General features: G+C 38.8%; 1 protein-coding gene across 2 annotated transcripts in view; it reads left to right on the top strand.

Annotated features, from left to right (window-relative positions):
- The window catches only part of AGTPBP1 (ATP/GTP binding protein 1), a 190558-nt gene that overhangs the window by 105947 nt on the left and 68193 nt on the right, over positions 1-16418 (top strand). For both annotated transcript variants that reach the window (XM_018052439.1, XM_018052440.1), the window contains one exon: positions 14393-14476. In XM_018052439.1, the coding sequence (XP_017907928.1) occupies positions 14393-14476 (84 nt within the window). The remainder of the gene's footprint in view (positions 1-14392; positions 14477-16418) is intronic.

The following is a 16418-nucleotide window of genomic DNA, read 5'->3' as shown; positions in this document are numbered from 1 at the left end:
TGGGTGTCAGAATATGAGGCAGGAATATGACTTTATAACTCTGTCAATTATACAAAACAGTATGATTCTGTATATTTAGATGTGTAGGACTTCCCCAAATAATGTTAATTGCTTTAGATATAACTAATATAGGAGAAGGCAATGGCAACCCACTCCAGTACTCTTGCCTGGAAAATCCCATGGACGGAGGAGCCTGGAAGGCTGCAGTCCATGGGGTCACTGAGGGTCGGACGCGACTGAGCAACTTCACTTTCACTTTTCACTTTCATGCATTGGAGAAGGAAATGGCAACCCACTCCAGTATTCTTGCCTGGAGAATCCCAGGGACAGAGGAGCCTGTTGGGCAGCACAGAGTCGGACACGACTGATGTGACTTAGTAGCAGCAGCAGCAGCATAACTAATATAAAAATATGTACTTAAAATGCTTATGAATTACATAAGAAACAATACTCAGACATTTGAAGATTGTTACTTTTTTCCCTCTTTAGTTTCTATACTCTGCCTACAAATATTTGTCAACTATTATATGGAATTTGTGGTGGGTAATGTCCCAAAACACATCAATCAGAAACCAGTCAAATAAGTTATGGTATATCCATTCTGTGAGTACTTTGCAGTGATTAAAAAGCAAACAAACAAAAAAACAGTGTACTAATGGAAAGAGCTATAAGATGTATTATGAAATAAAATAATCAAGGTGCTTGTGGAAGGAAAGTAGTAATTAACTGAATGAATGAGGGATGTGGGGTGTGTTGAAAGGAAGAATCTTCATTTTAGACTTTTATGTAGTATTTGATTTTTGTTCCATGTCAATGTATTAATATTATCTATTCAGAAATTCTAAATTAAAAGTAGGTGAAGGAACTGTGGCAAAAGCAGAATAAGGAAAGCAGAACCTTGGATTTAGCCTTACCATGTTTAGAATGGTTCAAGTATTTCTGGAATGGAGATGACAGTAGGGAAGTATAATTGTAGTGTCAGTAGCAGATAACTTTTATATTGATTTTTTCTTTATGGGCCAGATCGAAGTAAGTAAAAAACACTTTGTTACGCAGTGTGCATATGCTTATTAAAGTATGTCATTTAACAGTGTAGCAGCTCTATGAGGAAATAGCGATTATTTCTCTTATTTAACGGAAGAGTATGCTGAAGCGTAGGATTCTTGAGTAACTATCCAAGGTTACACTGCTAGTAAATGACTGAGCCAAGAGTCATCCTGGTCTAGGTCATGAGCCTGTCCTGTTATTCATTCATATGTAGTGATCATATATATGAGGTTATACCATACTTATGAAGAGTATCTTCTGTGGACCCTTGGAGAACACTTAAGTAATGAACAGCATATCCTATGATATCCTTATGGTAAAGTAAATATGGCAGTGAGATATGTTAAATTGTTTTTCGTAAGTATTGCTCTGTATTGGGTGAAATCTAGCAAAACTACAATTTTGGTTTTGGCCATATGTCATGTGAACTCTTAAGTATTAACTAGACTGAGTGGACTGCAGATTTATTAGATTGCTTTGCTCAAATTATTTTCTTCTAAGCTATTCCTTGATGATGAATGTTAGTAAGTTTGAGGTTATAGGCCCCAGGGGTACCTGGAAAATACTTGTTTTGACTGGAGAATGATATATTTTAATAGGTGATTGAGGTAAAAGAAGGAAGGATTGATATCCTTTTATGAAAGTTGTGCTGCTTAGCACAAATATATGAATAAAAGACTATTTTTCCTCTTTATTAGCGAGGGCTGAGGGCAGGGCAAGATTTCCCTCAAGTATTAGGTATATGTCTAAGTTTAATATAAATGGGGAGTTATATCCCCTAAAACACAGTTTCAGAAGTTGAAAACCAGTGGCCTCTAGGCCATATTCAGCTTGCTAATGATTTTGGTTTCACTTGCAGAGAGTTTTGTTTTTATTTATTTTTTCTTGTTGAGCCAAAATTGTCTTTTTTTTTAAATTAATTTTTTAAATTGAAAGATAATTGCTTTACGGAATTTTGTTGTTTTCTGTAAAATCTCCACATGAATCACCCATAGGTATACATATATCCCCTCCCTTTTGAACCTCCCTCCCATCTCCCTTCCCATCCCACCACTCTAGGTTGATACAGAGCCCCTGTTTGAATTTCCTGAGCCATACAGCGAACTCCCGTTGGCTATCTATTTTACATATGGTAATATAAGTTTCAGTGTTACTTTTTGCATACATCTCACCCTCTCCTCCCCTCTCCCCATATCCATAAGTCTGCTCTCTATGTCTGTTTCTCCATTGCTGCCCTATAAATAAATTCTTCAGTATCATTTCTCTAGATTTCTTATATGTGCGTTCAGTTCAGTTCAGTTCAGTTCAGTCGCTCAGTCGTGTCCGACTCTTTGCAACCATGGTTGCGTCACCATGTCCATCACCAACTCCCGGAGTTCACTCAAACTCACATCCATCGAGTCGGTGATGCCATCCAGCCATCTCATCCTCTGTCGTCCCCTTTTCCTCCTGCCCCAAATCCCTCCCAGCATCAGTCTTTTCCAATGAGTCAACTCTTCACATGAGGTGGCCAAAGTACTGGAGTTTCAGCTTTAGCATCATTCCTTCCAAAAAACACCCAGGGCTGATCTCCTTCAGAATGGACCGGTTGAATCTCCTTGCATTTTAATGGACTGTCAAGAGTTTTCTCCAATACCACAGTTCAAAAGCATCAGTTCTTTGGCGCTTAGCTTTCTTCACCATCCAACTCTCACACCCATACATGACCACTGGAAAAACAATAGCCTTGACTAGACGGACCTTTGTTGGCAAAGTTGCCGGGGTCCAGCCCCGGTGAATCCAGGGTAATTCGAAGCGGGGACGGAATCAGTGTCCTAGGAATTAATTGCTTAATTAAAGATATAGAGGGAGATTAGAAAGAAATAGTGTAGTAGGAAAATTAGTGGAGAAAAAGAGGCTGAATAACGGTTTACGTGGGTTACCAATAAAGCTTCGAGACAAGAAGCTTGCACCACCTACGCAGGCCACCGGCCCCCACTTGAATATCGGAGGGTGCCCCACCTTGGGCTCCCTCTCGCGTGGAACTTAAAAGCCAGGGCAAAATTAGCAGGCTTGGCGAGTACCAACGCGCCAGATGGGAATTCAGCCAGAAAAACGGAGAACAAGAAAGAACGACACGGGGGAATCAGTCTTTCCAGAAACTGATCCGTTTTCTTTATTTTCAGGCTTGCTTATATACCTTTTGTTACACATAGAGACAAATGGAAATTTTAAAGTCACGTGGGGGTGAGCAGTCCTGACCTTTATCAAAATCAGGTGCTTCATATAAAAGTATACATAAAGGTCTTAGGGATTTTACATCATCTTCTGGCCATGAGGCCTGCTGACATTTTATGATCCTTTCTTTTCTGATAACGGTCAGTCAACCAGAAACTTATTTTCCAGGGGTGATTTTTCTTAAACCAGGCACCACCCTCTGAAGGTACCAGATAAAGTTGCATTCCTATAGCGTGAGGGTGTAGTGGGTTACAACTAGGAAAGAAATTTACTTAGCCTAAGGTTAACATGATTAATCTTAAAGGTTAATACTTATTTCTTCTATATGCTAGTTATATTCATTATAAGGGCAGGGAATATGGAGCTACTACTACTGCTAAGTCACTTCAGTCGTGTCAGACTCTGTGCGACCCCATAGATGGCAGTCCACCAGGCTCCCCTGTCCCTGGAATTCTCCAAGCAAGAACACTGGAGTGGGCTGCCGTTTCCTTCTCCAATGTATGAAAGTGAAGTCACTCAGTCGTGTCTGACTCTTGGCGACTCCATGGACTGCAGCCTACCAGGCTCCTCTGTCCATGGGATTTTGCAGGCAAGAGTACTGGAGTGGGGTGCCATTGCCTTCTCCGGGAATATGGAGACTTAAGAGCAAATATTGGCCCAACAAATGTAAAACCCTTCACCAACATGATTTTTATCTTTAGACAAACCCAGTGCTAACTAAGACTTTCAAAATACTCCAAACTCTGTGCTGTTTATGGTTGAGAGGTTGTAAACAATCATGTACATAGTAGCTAGAGTGTGGATAATCCTGTCACACAAGCTCGTCTGCCAGCAGAGAGGTTTGATCTGAGACACCCTTGTCACACCCAGGAATTTTTATTAACTAGAGCTGTAGGTTAACTCCTTCTCTGAGAGAGATGGGGGACAGCCCCCCAATAAAGCCAGAGGTGTAGGTGAGAGCATAAAACAGTAAAGTAGGCACTCTGGTTTTGGGGGTAGATGCTCGGGAACAGGGGGTCTCCTGAGGCTCGATCTCGCCTTTGCGTAATGCTGAGCCTCCTTCCTCGTGACCTTTGCCATGGGCAGAGTTCCTCACACTGGCTCCCTGCACAAAGTAATGTCTCTGCTTTTCAATATGCTATCATTTTCTTCCAAGGAGTAAGCGTCTTTTAATTTCATGGCTGCAGTCATTATCTGCAGTGATTTTGGAGCCCCAAAAAATAAAGTCTGACACTGTTTCCACTGTTTTCCCATCTATTTCCCATGAAGTGATGGGACCAGATGCCATGATCTTCGTTTTCTGAATGTTGAGTTTTAAGCCAACTTTTTCACTCTCCACTTTCACTTTCATCAAGGGGCTTTTTAGTTCCTCTTCACTTTCTGCCATAAGGGTGGTGTTATCTGCATATCTGAGGTTATTGATATTTCTCCTGGCAATCTTGATTCCAGCTTGTGTTTCTTCCAGTCCAGCGTTTCTCATGATGTACTCTGCATAGAAGTTAAATAAGCAGGGTGACAATATACAGCCTTGATGTACTCCTTTTCCTATTTGGGACCAGTCTGTTGTTCCATGTCCAGTTCTAACTGTTGCTTCCAGACATGTATATAGGTTTCTCAAGAGGCAGGTCAGGTGGTCTGGTATTACCATCTCTTGAAGAATTTTCCACAGTTTATTGTGATCCACACAGTCAAAGGCTTTGGCATAGTCAATAAAGCAGAAATAGATGTTTTTCTGGAACTCTCTTGCTTTTTCCATGATCCAGCAGAAGTTGGCATTGGAATATGATATTTATCTTTCTCTTACTGACTCACTTCACTGTGTATAATAGGTTCTAGGTTCATCCACCTCATCAGAACTGACTCGAATGTGTTCCTTTCTATGGCTGAGTAATATTCCACTGTGTATATGTACCACAACTTCTTTATCCATTTACCTGTTGATGAACATCTAGGTTGAGTCTGTGTTCTAGCTATTGTAAATAGTGCTGCAATGAACAAAGGGATACATGTGTCTTTTTCAGTTTTGGTTTCCTCAGGGTATATGCCTAGGAGTGGGATTTCTGGGTCATTTGGTGGTTTTATTCCTAGTCTTTTAAGGAATCTTAATACTGTCTTCCATAGTGACTATAACAATTTACATTCCCGCCAACAGTGCAGGAGCATTCCATTTTCTCTACACCCTCTCCAGCATTTATTGTTTGTAGACTTTTTGATGATGGCCATTCTGACCATTGTGAGGTGATGTCTTTTTGTGGTTTTGATTTGCATTTCTCTAATAATGAGTGATGTTGAGCATTTTTTCATGTGTTTGTTATCCATCTGTATGTCTTCTTTTGAGAAATATCTGTTTAGCTCTTTTTCCCACTTTTTGATTGGGTTCTTTGTTTTTCTGGCATTGAGTTTTATTAGCTGCTTTTATATTTTGGAAATTGATCCTTTGTCAGTTGTTTCATTTGCTATTATTTTCTCCTATTCTGAGGGTTGCCTTTTCACTTTGCTTATTGTTTCCTTGGCTGTGCAAAATCTTTTCAGTTTAATCAGGTCCCACTTGTTTCAGTTCAGTTCAGTCGCTGAGTCGTGTCTGACTCTTTGTGACCCCATGAATCGCAGCACACCAGGCCTCCCTGTCTGTCACCAACTCCCGGAGTTCACTCAGACTCACGTCCATCGAATCAGTGATGCCATCCAGCCATCTCATCTTCTGTCTTCCCCTTTTCCTCCTGCCCCAAATCCCTCCCACCATCAGTGTCTTTTCCAATGAGTCAACTCTTCGCATGAGGTGGCCAAAGTACTCTAGTTTCAGCTTTAGCATCATTCCTTCCAAGGAAAGCCCAGGGCTGATCTCCTTCAGAATGGACTGGTTGGATCTCCTTGCAGTCCAAGGGACTCTCAAGAGTCTTCTCCAACACCACAGTTCAAAAGCACCAATTCTTCAGTGCTCAGCTTTCTTCACAGTCCAACTCTCACATCCATACATGACCACAGGAAAAACCATAGCCTTGACTAGACAGACCTTAGTCAGCAAAGTAATATCTCTGCTTTTGAATATGCTGTCTAGGTTGGTCATAACATTTCTTCCAAGGAGTAAGCGTCTTTTAATTTCATGGCTGCAGTCACCATCTGCAGTCTTACTTTTGATTTTATTTTCTTTACTCTAGGAGGTAGGTCATAGAGGATCTTGCTTTGATTTATGTCATTGAGTGTTCTGCCTATGTTTTCCTCTGAGAGTTTTATAGTTTCTGGTCTTACATTTAGGTCTTAAGCCATTTTGAGTTTATCTTTGTGTATGGTGTTAGGACGGAGAAGGCAATGGCAACCCACTCCAGTACTCTTGCCTGGAAAATTCCATGAACGGAGGAGCCTGGTAGGCTGCAGTCCATGGGATTGCTAAGAATGGGGCACGACTGAGTTACTTCACTTTCACTTTTCCCTTTCATGCATTGGAGAAGGAAATGGCAACTCACTCCAGTATTCTTGCCTGGAGAATCCCAGGGACAGAGGAGCCTAGTGGGCCTGCCGTCTCTGAGGTCACACAGAGCCAGACATGACTGAAGCGACTTAGCAGCAGCAGCAGCAGCAGCATGGTGTTAGGAAGTGTTCTAATTTCATTCTTTTACATGTAGCTGCTCAGTTTTCCCAGCACCATTTATTGAAGAGGCTGTCCTTTCCCCATTGTATAATCTTGCCTCCTTTATCAAAAATAAAATACCCATAGGTGCATGGATTTATTTCTGAGCTTTCTATCTTATTCCATTGGTCTATATTTCTGTTTTTTGCCAGTAGCATACGGTCTTGATGACTATAGCTTTTTAGTATAATCTGAAGTCAGGAAGGTTGATTCCTCCAGCTCCATTCTTCTTTCTCAAGACTGCTTTGGCTATTTGGGGTCTTTTGTGTTTCCATATGAGTTGTGAATTTTTTTGTTCTAGATCTGTGAAAAATGCCATTGGTAATTTGATAGGGATTGCACTGATTCTGTAGACTGCATTTGGTAGTATAGTCATTTTCACAATATTGATTGTTCCTACCCAGGAACATGAAATATTTCTACATCTGTTTATGTCATCTTTGATTTCTTTCATCAGTGCTTTATAATTTTCTGTGTATAGTTCTTTTGTCTCCCTAGGTAAGTTTATGCTTAGGTATTTAATTCTTTTTGTTACAGTGGTGAATGGGATTGATTCCTTAATTTCTCTTTCTGCTTTTTCATTATTGGTATATAGAAATGCAAGTGATTTCTGTGTATTGATTTTGTATCCTACAACTTTGCTAAATTCACTGATTAGCTCTAGTAATTTTTTGATGCTATCTATAGGGTTTTCTGTGTACAGTATCATGTCATCTGCAAGCAGTGAGGGCTTTACTTCTTCTTTTCCAATCTATATTCCTTTTATTTCTTTTTCTTCTGTGATTGCTGTAGCTAGGACTTCCAAAACTAGGTTGAAAACTAAGTGAACACCCTTGTCTTGTTCCTGATCTTTGGGGGTATGCATTCAGTTTTTCACCGTTGAGAATAATGTTTGCTGTAGGCTGATCATATATGGCCTTCATTATGTTGAGGTAGCTTCCTTCTATGTCCATTTGTTTGAAGAGTTTTAATCATAAATGGGTGCTGAATTTTGTCAAAAGCTTTTGCTGCATTTGTTGAGATTATCATGTGTTTCTTATCTTTCAATTTGTTAATATGGTGTATCATATTGATTGATTTGCATATATTGAAGAAACTTTGCATTCCTGGAATAAACCCAACTTGATCATGGTGTGTGAGCTTTTTGATGTGTTGGCTGAATTCTGTTTGTTAAAATTTTATTGAGGATTTTTGCATCTATGTTCTAGTGATATTGGCCTATAGTTTTCTTTTTTGTGTTGTCTTTGTCTGGCTTTGGTATCAGGGTGATGATGGCCTTGTAGAATGAGTTTGGAAGTGTTCCTTCCTGTGCAATTTTTTGAAAGAGTTGGAAGGATGGACATTAGCTCTTCTCTAAATGTTTGATAGAATTCTGCTGTGAAGCCATCTGGTCCTGGGCTTTTGTTTTTTGGGAGATTTTTGATCACAGCTTCAATTTCAGTGCTTGAAATTGGGTTATTCATAATTTCTATTTCTTCCTGGTTCAGTCTTGGAAGATTGAACTTTTCTAAGAATCTGTCCATTTCTTCCAGATTATCCATTTTATTGCCATATAGTCGTTCATAATAGTCTCTTATAATCCTTTGTATTTCTGCATTGTCTGTTGTAACCTCTCCTTTTTCATTTCTAATTTTGTTGATTTGATTCTTCTCGCTTTTGTTCTTGATGTTTCTGGCTAAAGGTTTGTCAATTTTGTTTATCTTCTCAAAGAACCAGCTTTTAGTTTTTTAATTTTTACTCTTGTTTCTTTCATTTATTTTTCATTTATTTCTGCTCAGATTTTTGTGATTTCTTTCCTTCTACTAATTTTTTTGTTGTTCCTTTTCCAGTTGTTTTAGGTGTAAAGTTAGGTTGTCTATTTGATATTTTTCTCGTTTCTTGAGGTAGGATTGTATTGCTATAAACTTCCCTCTTAGAAATGCTTTTGTTGCATCCCATAGGTTTTGAGTTGTTGTAATTTCGCTGTCATTTGTTTCTATAAATTTTTTATTTCCCTTTTGATTTCTTCAGTAACCTGTTGGTTATTTAGAAACGTGTTATTCAGTCTCCATGTGTTTGTGTTTCTTAACAGTTTTTTTCTTGTAATTGATATCTAGTCTCAGCATTGTGGTCAGAGAAGATGCTTGATGCTATTTCAGTTTTCTTAAATTTACTGAGGTTTGATTTGTGACCCAAGATGTGGTCTGTCCTGGAGAATGTTCCACGTGCACTTGAGAAGAAGGTGTATTTGTCTGCATTTGGATGGAATGTCCTATAAATATCAATGAGATCCATCTCATCTAATGTATCATTTAAGACATGTTTCCTTATTTATTTTCTGTTTTGATGATCTGTCCATTGGTGTGAGTGGGGTGTTAAAGTCTCCTACTGTTACTGTGTTACTGTCAGTTTCTCCTTTTTTGTCAGTATTTTTCTTATGTATTTGCGTGTTCCTATGTTGGGTGCATAGATAATTACAAGTTTTATGTCTTCCTCTTGGATTGATCCCTTGATCATTATGTAGCATCCTTCCTTATCTCTTGTAATCTTCTTTATTTTAAGGTCTATTTTGTCTAATATGAAGATTGCTATTCCAGCTTTCTTTTGCTTCCCATTTGCATGGAATATATTTTTCCATCCTCTCACTTTCAATCTGTATGTGTCTTTAGGTCTGAAGTGGGTTTCTTGTAGACAGCATATAAATTGGTCTTATTTTTGTATCCATTCACCCAGTCAGTGTCTTTTGATTGGAACACTGAATCCATCTACATTTAAAGTAATTATCGATATATATGTTCCTTTTGTCATTTTCTTAATTGTTTGGGGTTGATTTTGTCGAACTTTTTTTCTTTTCTTGTATTTCTTGACTATATAAGTCCCTTTAACATTTGTTGTAAAACTGGTTTGGTCATACTGAATTCTTTTAACTTTTGCTTGTCAGAAAAGCTTTTTATTTCTCCATCAATTTTGAATGAGATCTTTGCCAGGTACATTAATCTTGGTTGTAGATTTTTCCCTTTCAACAGTTTAAATATATCCTGCCATTCCCTTCTGCTGAAAGATCAGTTGTTAAGCATATGGGGTTTCCTTTGTATGGTGCTTGTTCTTCTCCCTTGCTGCTTTTAATATTCTTTCTTTGTGTTTAGTCTTTGTTAGTTTGATTAGCATGTGTCTTGGCATGTTTCTCCTTGGGTTTATCTTGTATGGGACTCTTTATGCCTCTTGGACTTTTTCCTTTGACTATTTCCTTTTCCATGTTGGGGAAATTTTTGACTATAATCTCTTCAAAAATTTTTTCATACCTTTTCTTTTTCTCTTCTTCTGCGACTCTTATAATTTGAATGTTGTTGCGTTTGTTATTGTTCCAGAGGTCTCTGAGACTAACCTGAGTTCTTTTCATTCTTTTTACTTTGTTTTGCTCTTGGAAGTTATTTCCACCATTTTATCTTCCAGCTCACTGATTCGTTCTACTTCAAATAGTCTGCTATTGATTGCTTCTAGAGTATTTTTAATTTCAGTAATTGTGTTGTTTGTCTCTGTATGTTTAGTCTTTGTTAATTGATTCTTGTATTTTTTCCACTTTGTTTTCAAGGTTTTTGATCATCTTTAGTATCATTCTGAATTCTTTTTCAGGTAGTTTGCCTATTTCCTCTTCATTTATTTGGACTTCTGTGTTTCTAGTTTGTTCCTTCATTTGTGTAGTATTTTTCTGCCTTTTCATTATTATTTTTTTAACTTACTGTGTCTGAGGTCTCCTTTTCCCAGGCTTCAGAGTTGAATTCTTTCTTCCTTTTGGTTTCTGCCCCGCTAAGTTTGGTCCAGTGATTTGTGTAGGCTTCACATAGCGTGAGATTTGTGCTGAGTTTTTGTTTGCTTGTTTGTTTTTCCTCTGATGGGCAAGGCTGAGTAAGGTGGTAATCCTGTCAGCTGATGACTGGTTTTGTGTTTTTGTTTTGTTTGTTGTTTAGATGAGGAGTCCCGGACAGGGTCCTCCTGGTGCTTGGGTGATGCTGGGTCTTGTATTCAAGTCGTTTCCTTTGTGTGAGTTCTATTTGATACTCACTATGGTTAGTTCTCTGGTAGTCTAGGGTCTTGGAGTTAGTGCTCCCACTCCAAAGGGTCAGGGCTTGATCTCTGGTCAGGAATGAAGATTCCACAAGTGTTTTATTATGGTATTAAGTGAGATTAAAACAAATATCCCAAAACGAGAAACCAAAATGAACCCCAGACAAATGTCAGTTACAAAATCAGGCAAATAATAATTAAAATAATGGATTATACACATACACATATACACCCATGAGCAAAGTCAAAACAGTCCAACAAAAATAAAGTATAATAGATTGACCCAGTGAACAAAGGAAACCAAAAATTATGTCTACCAGGACAAAACTAACTAAAGCAAAAACTGGAAAACAAAACTAAAGCAACGTACCAAGTGGGAAGAAAGCAATGAAAATAAAACTAACATATGTAGAAAGGAAAGGAAAGAAAGAAAGAATACATATGCAGAGTTAAATAGAGGTAGATAAAGAAGATTTATATACATTAAAGATTAACTGTAAGGGGAAAAGAACAGTAGAAAAAGGAAACAAACGATTAAATGTAGAAAAAGTAATAATAGGCTTGAAAAACTAAAAAAAGAGAAAAGGAAAAAAAAGGAAAACTTCCCAGAACTGCTAAAGCCCAGTGTAGAGGCAGGGGTTTATAGCAACAATAAAAAATGTGGCTGAGGAAAAAAAAAGCTCAAAAGCTTAATTAGATTTCATAGGGCCAATAAAATCAACAACAACAGCATAGAGGGGAAAAAGGGAAAAAAAAGAAAAAAATCCAAAAGCATCTATAGAGCAAGTCAAAACATAGGAATAATAATTGTTTTTCTTGAGTCACTGCTGTCAGAGCCCTTTCCCTCACTGGGAGTCACAGTCCACCTCACCTCCCTAGGATGCCCTCCAACACTGCTGATCTCTGGACCTGTTCTGGGGGCAGCTCAGATTCTAATCAGGTCCTACTCCTCTGTGTTCTCTAAATGTCCACAGCTATCAGAACTAGTGCATTTTCTTTTGTGGGAGCTTTCAGTGACCTTTTATATATTCCATAGACACAGTCTACCTAGTTGATCATGTGGATTTAATCTGTAGTTTGTAGAGCTGGTGGTAAGTTTTGGGTCTTCTTCCTTAGTCACACTGCCCGTGGGTTTCAATCGTGGTTTTATTTCCACTTCTACATGTGGGTCGTTCACTGGGGTTTGCTCCTGAGGCTGCCCTGGAGGACTTGTGTCTGCCCCAGTGAGGGCCAGGTGTGGAGGTGGTGCAGCTGCTTGGGTCACAGGGGTTCTGACAGCACCAGGCACTCAGGGGAGTTGGCGGCTAGGGCAGCAGGAAATACAGTGCTCTAGAAGGGTATGGCAAGCAGCATTGGCCAATACATTCCAGTATTCTTGCCTGGAGGCCTGACAGAGAAGCCTGGCAGGCCACAGTCTACAAGGTTGCAAAGAGTCAGACACTACCGAAGCAACCTTGCACGCTTAGATGCAAGAATTTTTTGCCTGAAGCAGCTCTGCCCCAGTGAGAGCTGAGCGTGAAGGTGACGCAGCTGCTTGGCTTGTGGGGACCCTGGTGGCGCCAAGTGTGCAGGAACATGGAGTGCCTCCGCCATAGGAGTTATGGCCCTATCAGAGTCTTTTTCCAGCCTCTTGTAGCTGGTGATCAGAATGTTTCTTTGTCTAGTCTTTCTCTGTAGCTCTGCCCATTCAGGCACATAGAGGGGCCCCCTTGGCTGGGGTCCTACTCCGTAGATCAGTGCATCAGGCACTTAAAGGGGCACCCTGGGGTGGGGTCCTACTCTGTAGTTCAGTGTGTCAGGCGTTTGATGGGCCAGCCTCTCTATTGTTCAGCTGCTGATGGTGGCACGTGTGGAGAGAGAGTCTGGTGATGGCTCCACCCCTTACGTGTGACTCAGCAGTATTGCCTTGCGTCCATGGCTGTCCCGCTTTCCTCCACAGGCATTTCCCACCACAATCTCCTCCCTCACATCCCCTTGATCTTTCTCTCAGCAGTCAACAGCAGCCCCTTGCCCTGGGATTGCTCCACAATCCCTGAACTCCAGCTCCCAGCCGCTGCACCTTCCAGGGGATCTGTGTCCCTTTCCGGGGTATGTATGGCTGCAACAAGGACTGCATTCTGTTTAGGCTGCGACAGATCAGCTGTTTCACTCTCAGCCTTAAATGTTTTTCCTCTGACTCAGTTGCCCGGATGTGGGGATCGGACCCCTGCTTCAGTTCCCCCACCCGCCAAGGAGGGGTTACAGTCCTACTAACACTCCTGTTTTTCTCCCTGCTTCCTTCGTCCTCCTGAGTTTTGTGTGGGTCTGTATATTTGCTTCCTCTGGTCAGGTACTCCTGTCTGCTCTCAGTTGGTGTTCTGTATGCCCTTCTGTGTCTCAAGGTGTATTACTGGTGTATCTGTGGAGAGAGATGTACTCCATGTCCACCTACTCCTCTGCCATCTTGTTCTCCCTGTTTTTATTCTTTAATAGATTGCCAGCCTTTAACGTTTGAGAGACTCCACGTAGTGATCCAAGTTTCTGTTGTTTCTCGTAAGTTTGGTATTGAACCTTTAACCTCTCTTCCTACCTGGCAGCATTTGGTTGTGTTTAGACAGATCCTGTGTTCCCCAGTTTTCCACAGCGTCTCCCAGCAGGCCTCCTCAGGTACATCACGTGCTGGCCCTGTGGGTATCGAGCTTTCTTACCTTGTTTTACAATATGTTGCTATAGAACTGAGATGTTATATCAGCCTTTTAATACCATTTTTCTTAAGAAAAACTGCAAACTTTTGTAAGTATTAATTTTTTATACATTTATGGTAGGTATTTCATACATTTACTATTTAATAAATGGTTTTGACAAATGGATGTTATTAGTCATTCACCATACTTGAACACTTGTATTGGTATGGCGCATCTGAGTATATGTAAGTGCTATGTCTTTCATTGTTGAAGATCTGGGTGATATAAATTTTTGATTTGTTTATTATTATAATTTTAGCTTTTTAAAAGTTTTGCTTTTATAGAAAGAATTTGCTATTTGAAAGTTATGACACTGACTCTAAATCAAGGATTTATATCATAATCCTTTGATGCTCGATTTTTTTCTTGATAGACTGCTGTGTCAGTGATGAGTTAGTTTTTGTAAAATAAAAAACTAAAAATAAAAACGCTTAATTTTATAGTGCTAGATTAAGAATTTCTATATAGGAAAGCATATAGTCATTCAAGGTTTTTTAAGTAAAGCTATTGGCCTTGTGCTGGTTGTTTTTCTAGAACTTAGACTTTTAAAATACTGATTTTTGTCTAAATTTTATGTACTGATTTATTTTGTACATATAATATGTAGAGGGATGATAATTTTTATTATAAGAAATTTTTATCATTTTATATTTTTTATTCAAAATTTACTTGGAGGAAAGTTGTGCCTTAGCATATAATAATGAATTTTGGTCAAACTTCTTTATGATTTCAGAACAAAAATTGCCCAAGATATTGAGAGGCTAATACATCAGAGTGATATCATAGATCGAGTGGTATATGACTTAGATAACCCAAAGTAAGTCTCATTTTTGTGTTTTAGTTTTGTTGGTTTTAATCTTAAAATTTCAGTGTTCTTTTAAAAGACAAAGAAATATAGTTAACTTCCACCTAATTAAGCCTCATTCTGTTTTTATCTTTTTGCAGTGATGTAATGGTAAGGTAAATCATGTTTATTTGGTTAAATTGAGTATGCTACAAATTTAGTTTTTCTTATGTGGGCTTTTAATGAATTTAATAAAGGAAACATCACAAACTGATGCTTTGTTTTTAAAAACTGAAACTACCTCCATTTAAGATAATGGAGATTTTGTATGAATTCTGCAGTTTTGTCCTTAATACTGAGCCTTCATTTCCTTAGGACAACAAATTACCATCCCCTTTAGAAGGAAAATATGCTTCCTAGTTTTCCACAGTCCCCACTTCTCACTTTGTCTCTTACTGCTTACAATCTGCTTCAATCGTTTTATGTTACTTGTCTGACTTTTGAAGCAATTTGTTTGTGATCCCTGGTGGCTCATTGGATAAAGGATCTACCTGCAGTGCAGGAGACTGTTGGCAGCACAGGAGCCTGGATTTCGATTCCTGCGGCTGGAAGATCCCCTGGAGAAGAAAATGGCAAGCCACTCCAGTATTTTTGCCTGGAAAACCCCATGGACAGAGGAGCCTGGTGGGCTACAGTTCATGGGATTTTAAGAGTCGGACATGACCTGGCGACTAAACCACAACATTGTTTTAGTGTAATTTCTAATTTAGGGTTATCACTGGTGCCATTGCGTTTAATGATTTTGCTGTTGTTGTTCAGTCAGTCACGTCTGACTCTTTGCAACCCCATGGACTGCCAGGCTTCCCTGTCCTTCACCATCTCCTTCTCATTACTGGAGACAAATGATTGAATAGTAGTCATATTTGTCATTTTTCATTTTCATTTATTTACTTATATATAATTCATTAGGTGCCTTTGCATTTGTCTCCAGTAATGAGAACTTTAATCAGCCCACGAATGGGTTTTCCCTCTCTCTCCTTCAACATTCTAATATTTTGGAGAGGTTTTATATTTCATTAGTCTTATTTGGAGGAAATAAGACATTTAAAAAGATTTTTGTTAAGAGAATCAGGGTAAAGTAATGTCAGAGCTAATAACTGAATTTGAAATAACATTCTCAAAAATAAAAAACAAATCTATTCATAATTTCTTAGTTATTTCAGTGTTTCTAACTCCGTGTTAGACCAGACAAATGTGCTAACACAGAACCTCAAGAACTCTTGAGTGTAGGATATTCCTATTTAGTTGCTCAGTCATGTCTGACTCTGTGCGACCCTATGGACTATATAGCCCACCAGGATCCTCTGTCCATGGAATTCTCCAGGCAAGAATACTGGAGTGGGTTGCCATTTCCTCCTCCAGGAGATCTTCCAGACCCAGGGAAGTGTCACATGCCAGTGCTATTTCTAACTGAAATGACATTGGACAAAAGCATTGGTCTTCTGGGAGTCTTCATTTTCCCCCATTAGGATGTAAGCTCTAGAAGAGCAAGAATTTGTATTCAGTCAGGGAAATAGATAACTTTAACTAAAACAGTATCTGGCACATAGTAGGAGCTCAATAAATACTTGCTAAAGTAAGGAATATGTAAAGTGAGAATAATACTTCCACCTTTTGGGTACAAATTATAATAGATAATGAAGCTCTCCAAATTAAAAAAATAGTTTTACCTGAGAACTGCATAGTTTCTAGAATTATTGGTACTCAATACAAGTCATATGCACTTTAAAAATTAACTATTCTTTTCCGTAAGATTCTAATATTTAGAAATGGCATCTAATGAGATGAAAATTTTTGTGATTAATATTCACTATATAATTGTAGAAGAAATCTCTACTTGTAATTATAATATTTTGTTCTGTAAATATTAGCCAGAGTTTGTAGTTTGCTTGTGTTTATTTTGTTCTTTGACTTA

Source organism: Capra hircus, chromosome 8 (genome assembly GCF_001704415.2).
Source record: "Capra hircus breed San Clemente chromosome 8, ASM170441v1, whole genome shotgun sequence".
Taxonomy (NCBI): Eukaryota; Metazoa; Chordata; class Mammalia; order Artiodactyla; family Bovidae; genus Capra; species Capra hircus.
This window is presented reverse-complemented; position numbering and strand designations above follow the sequence as displayed.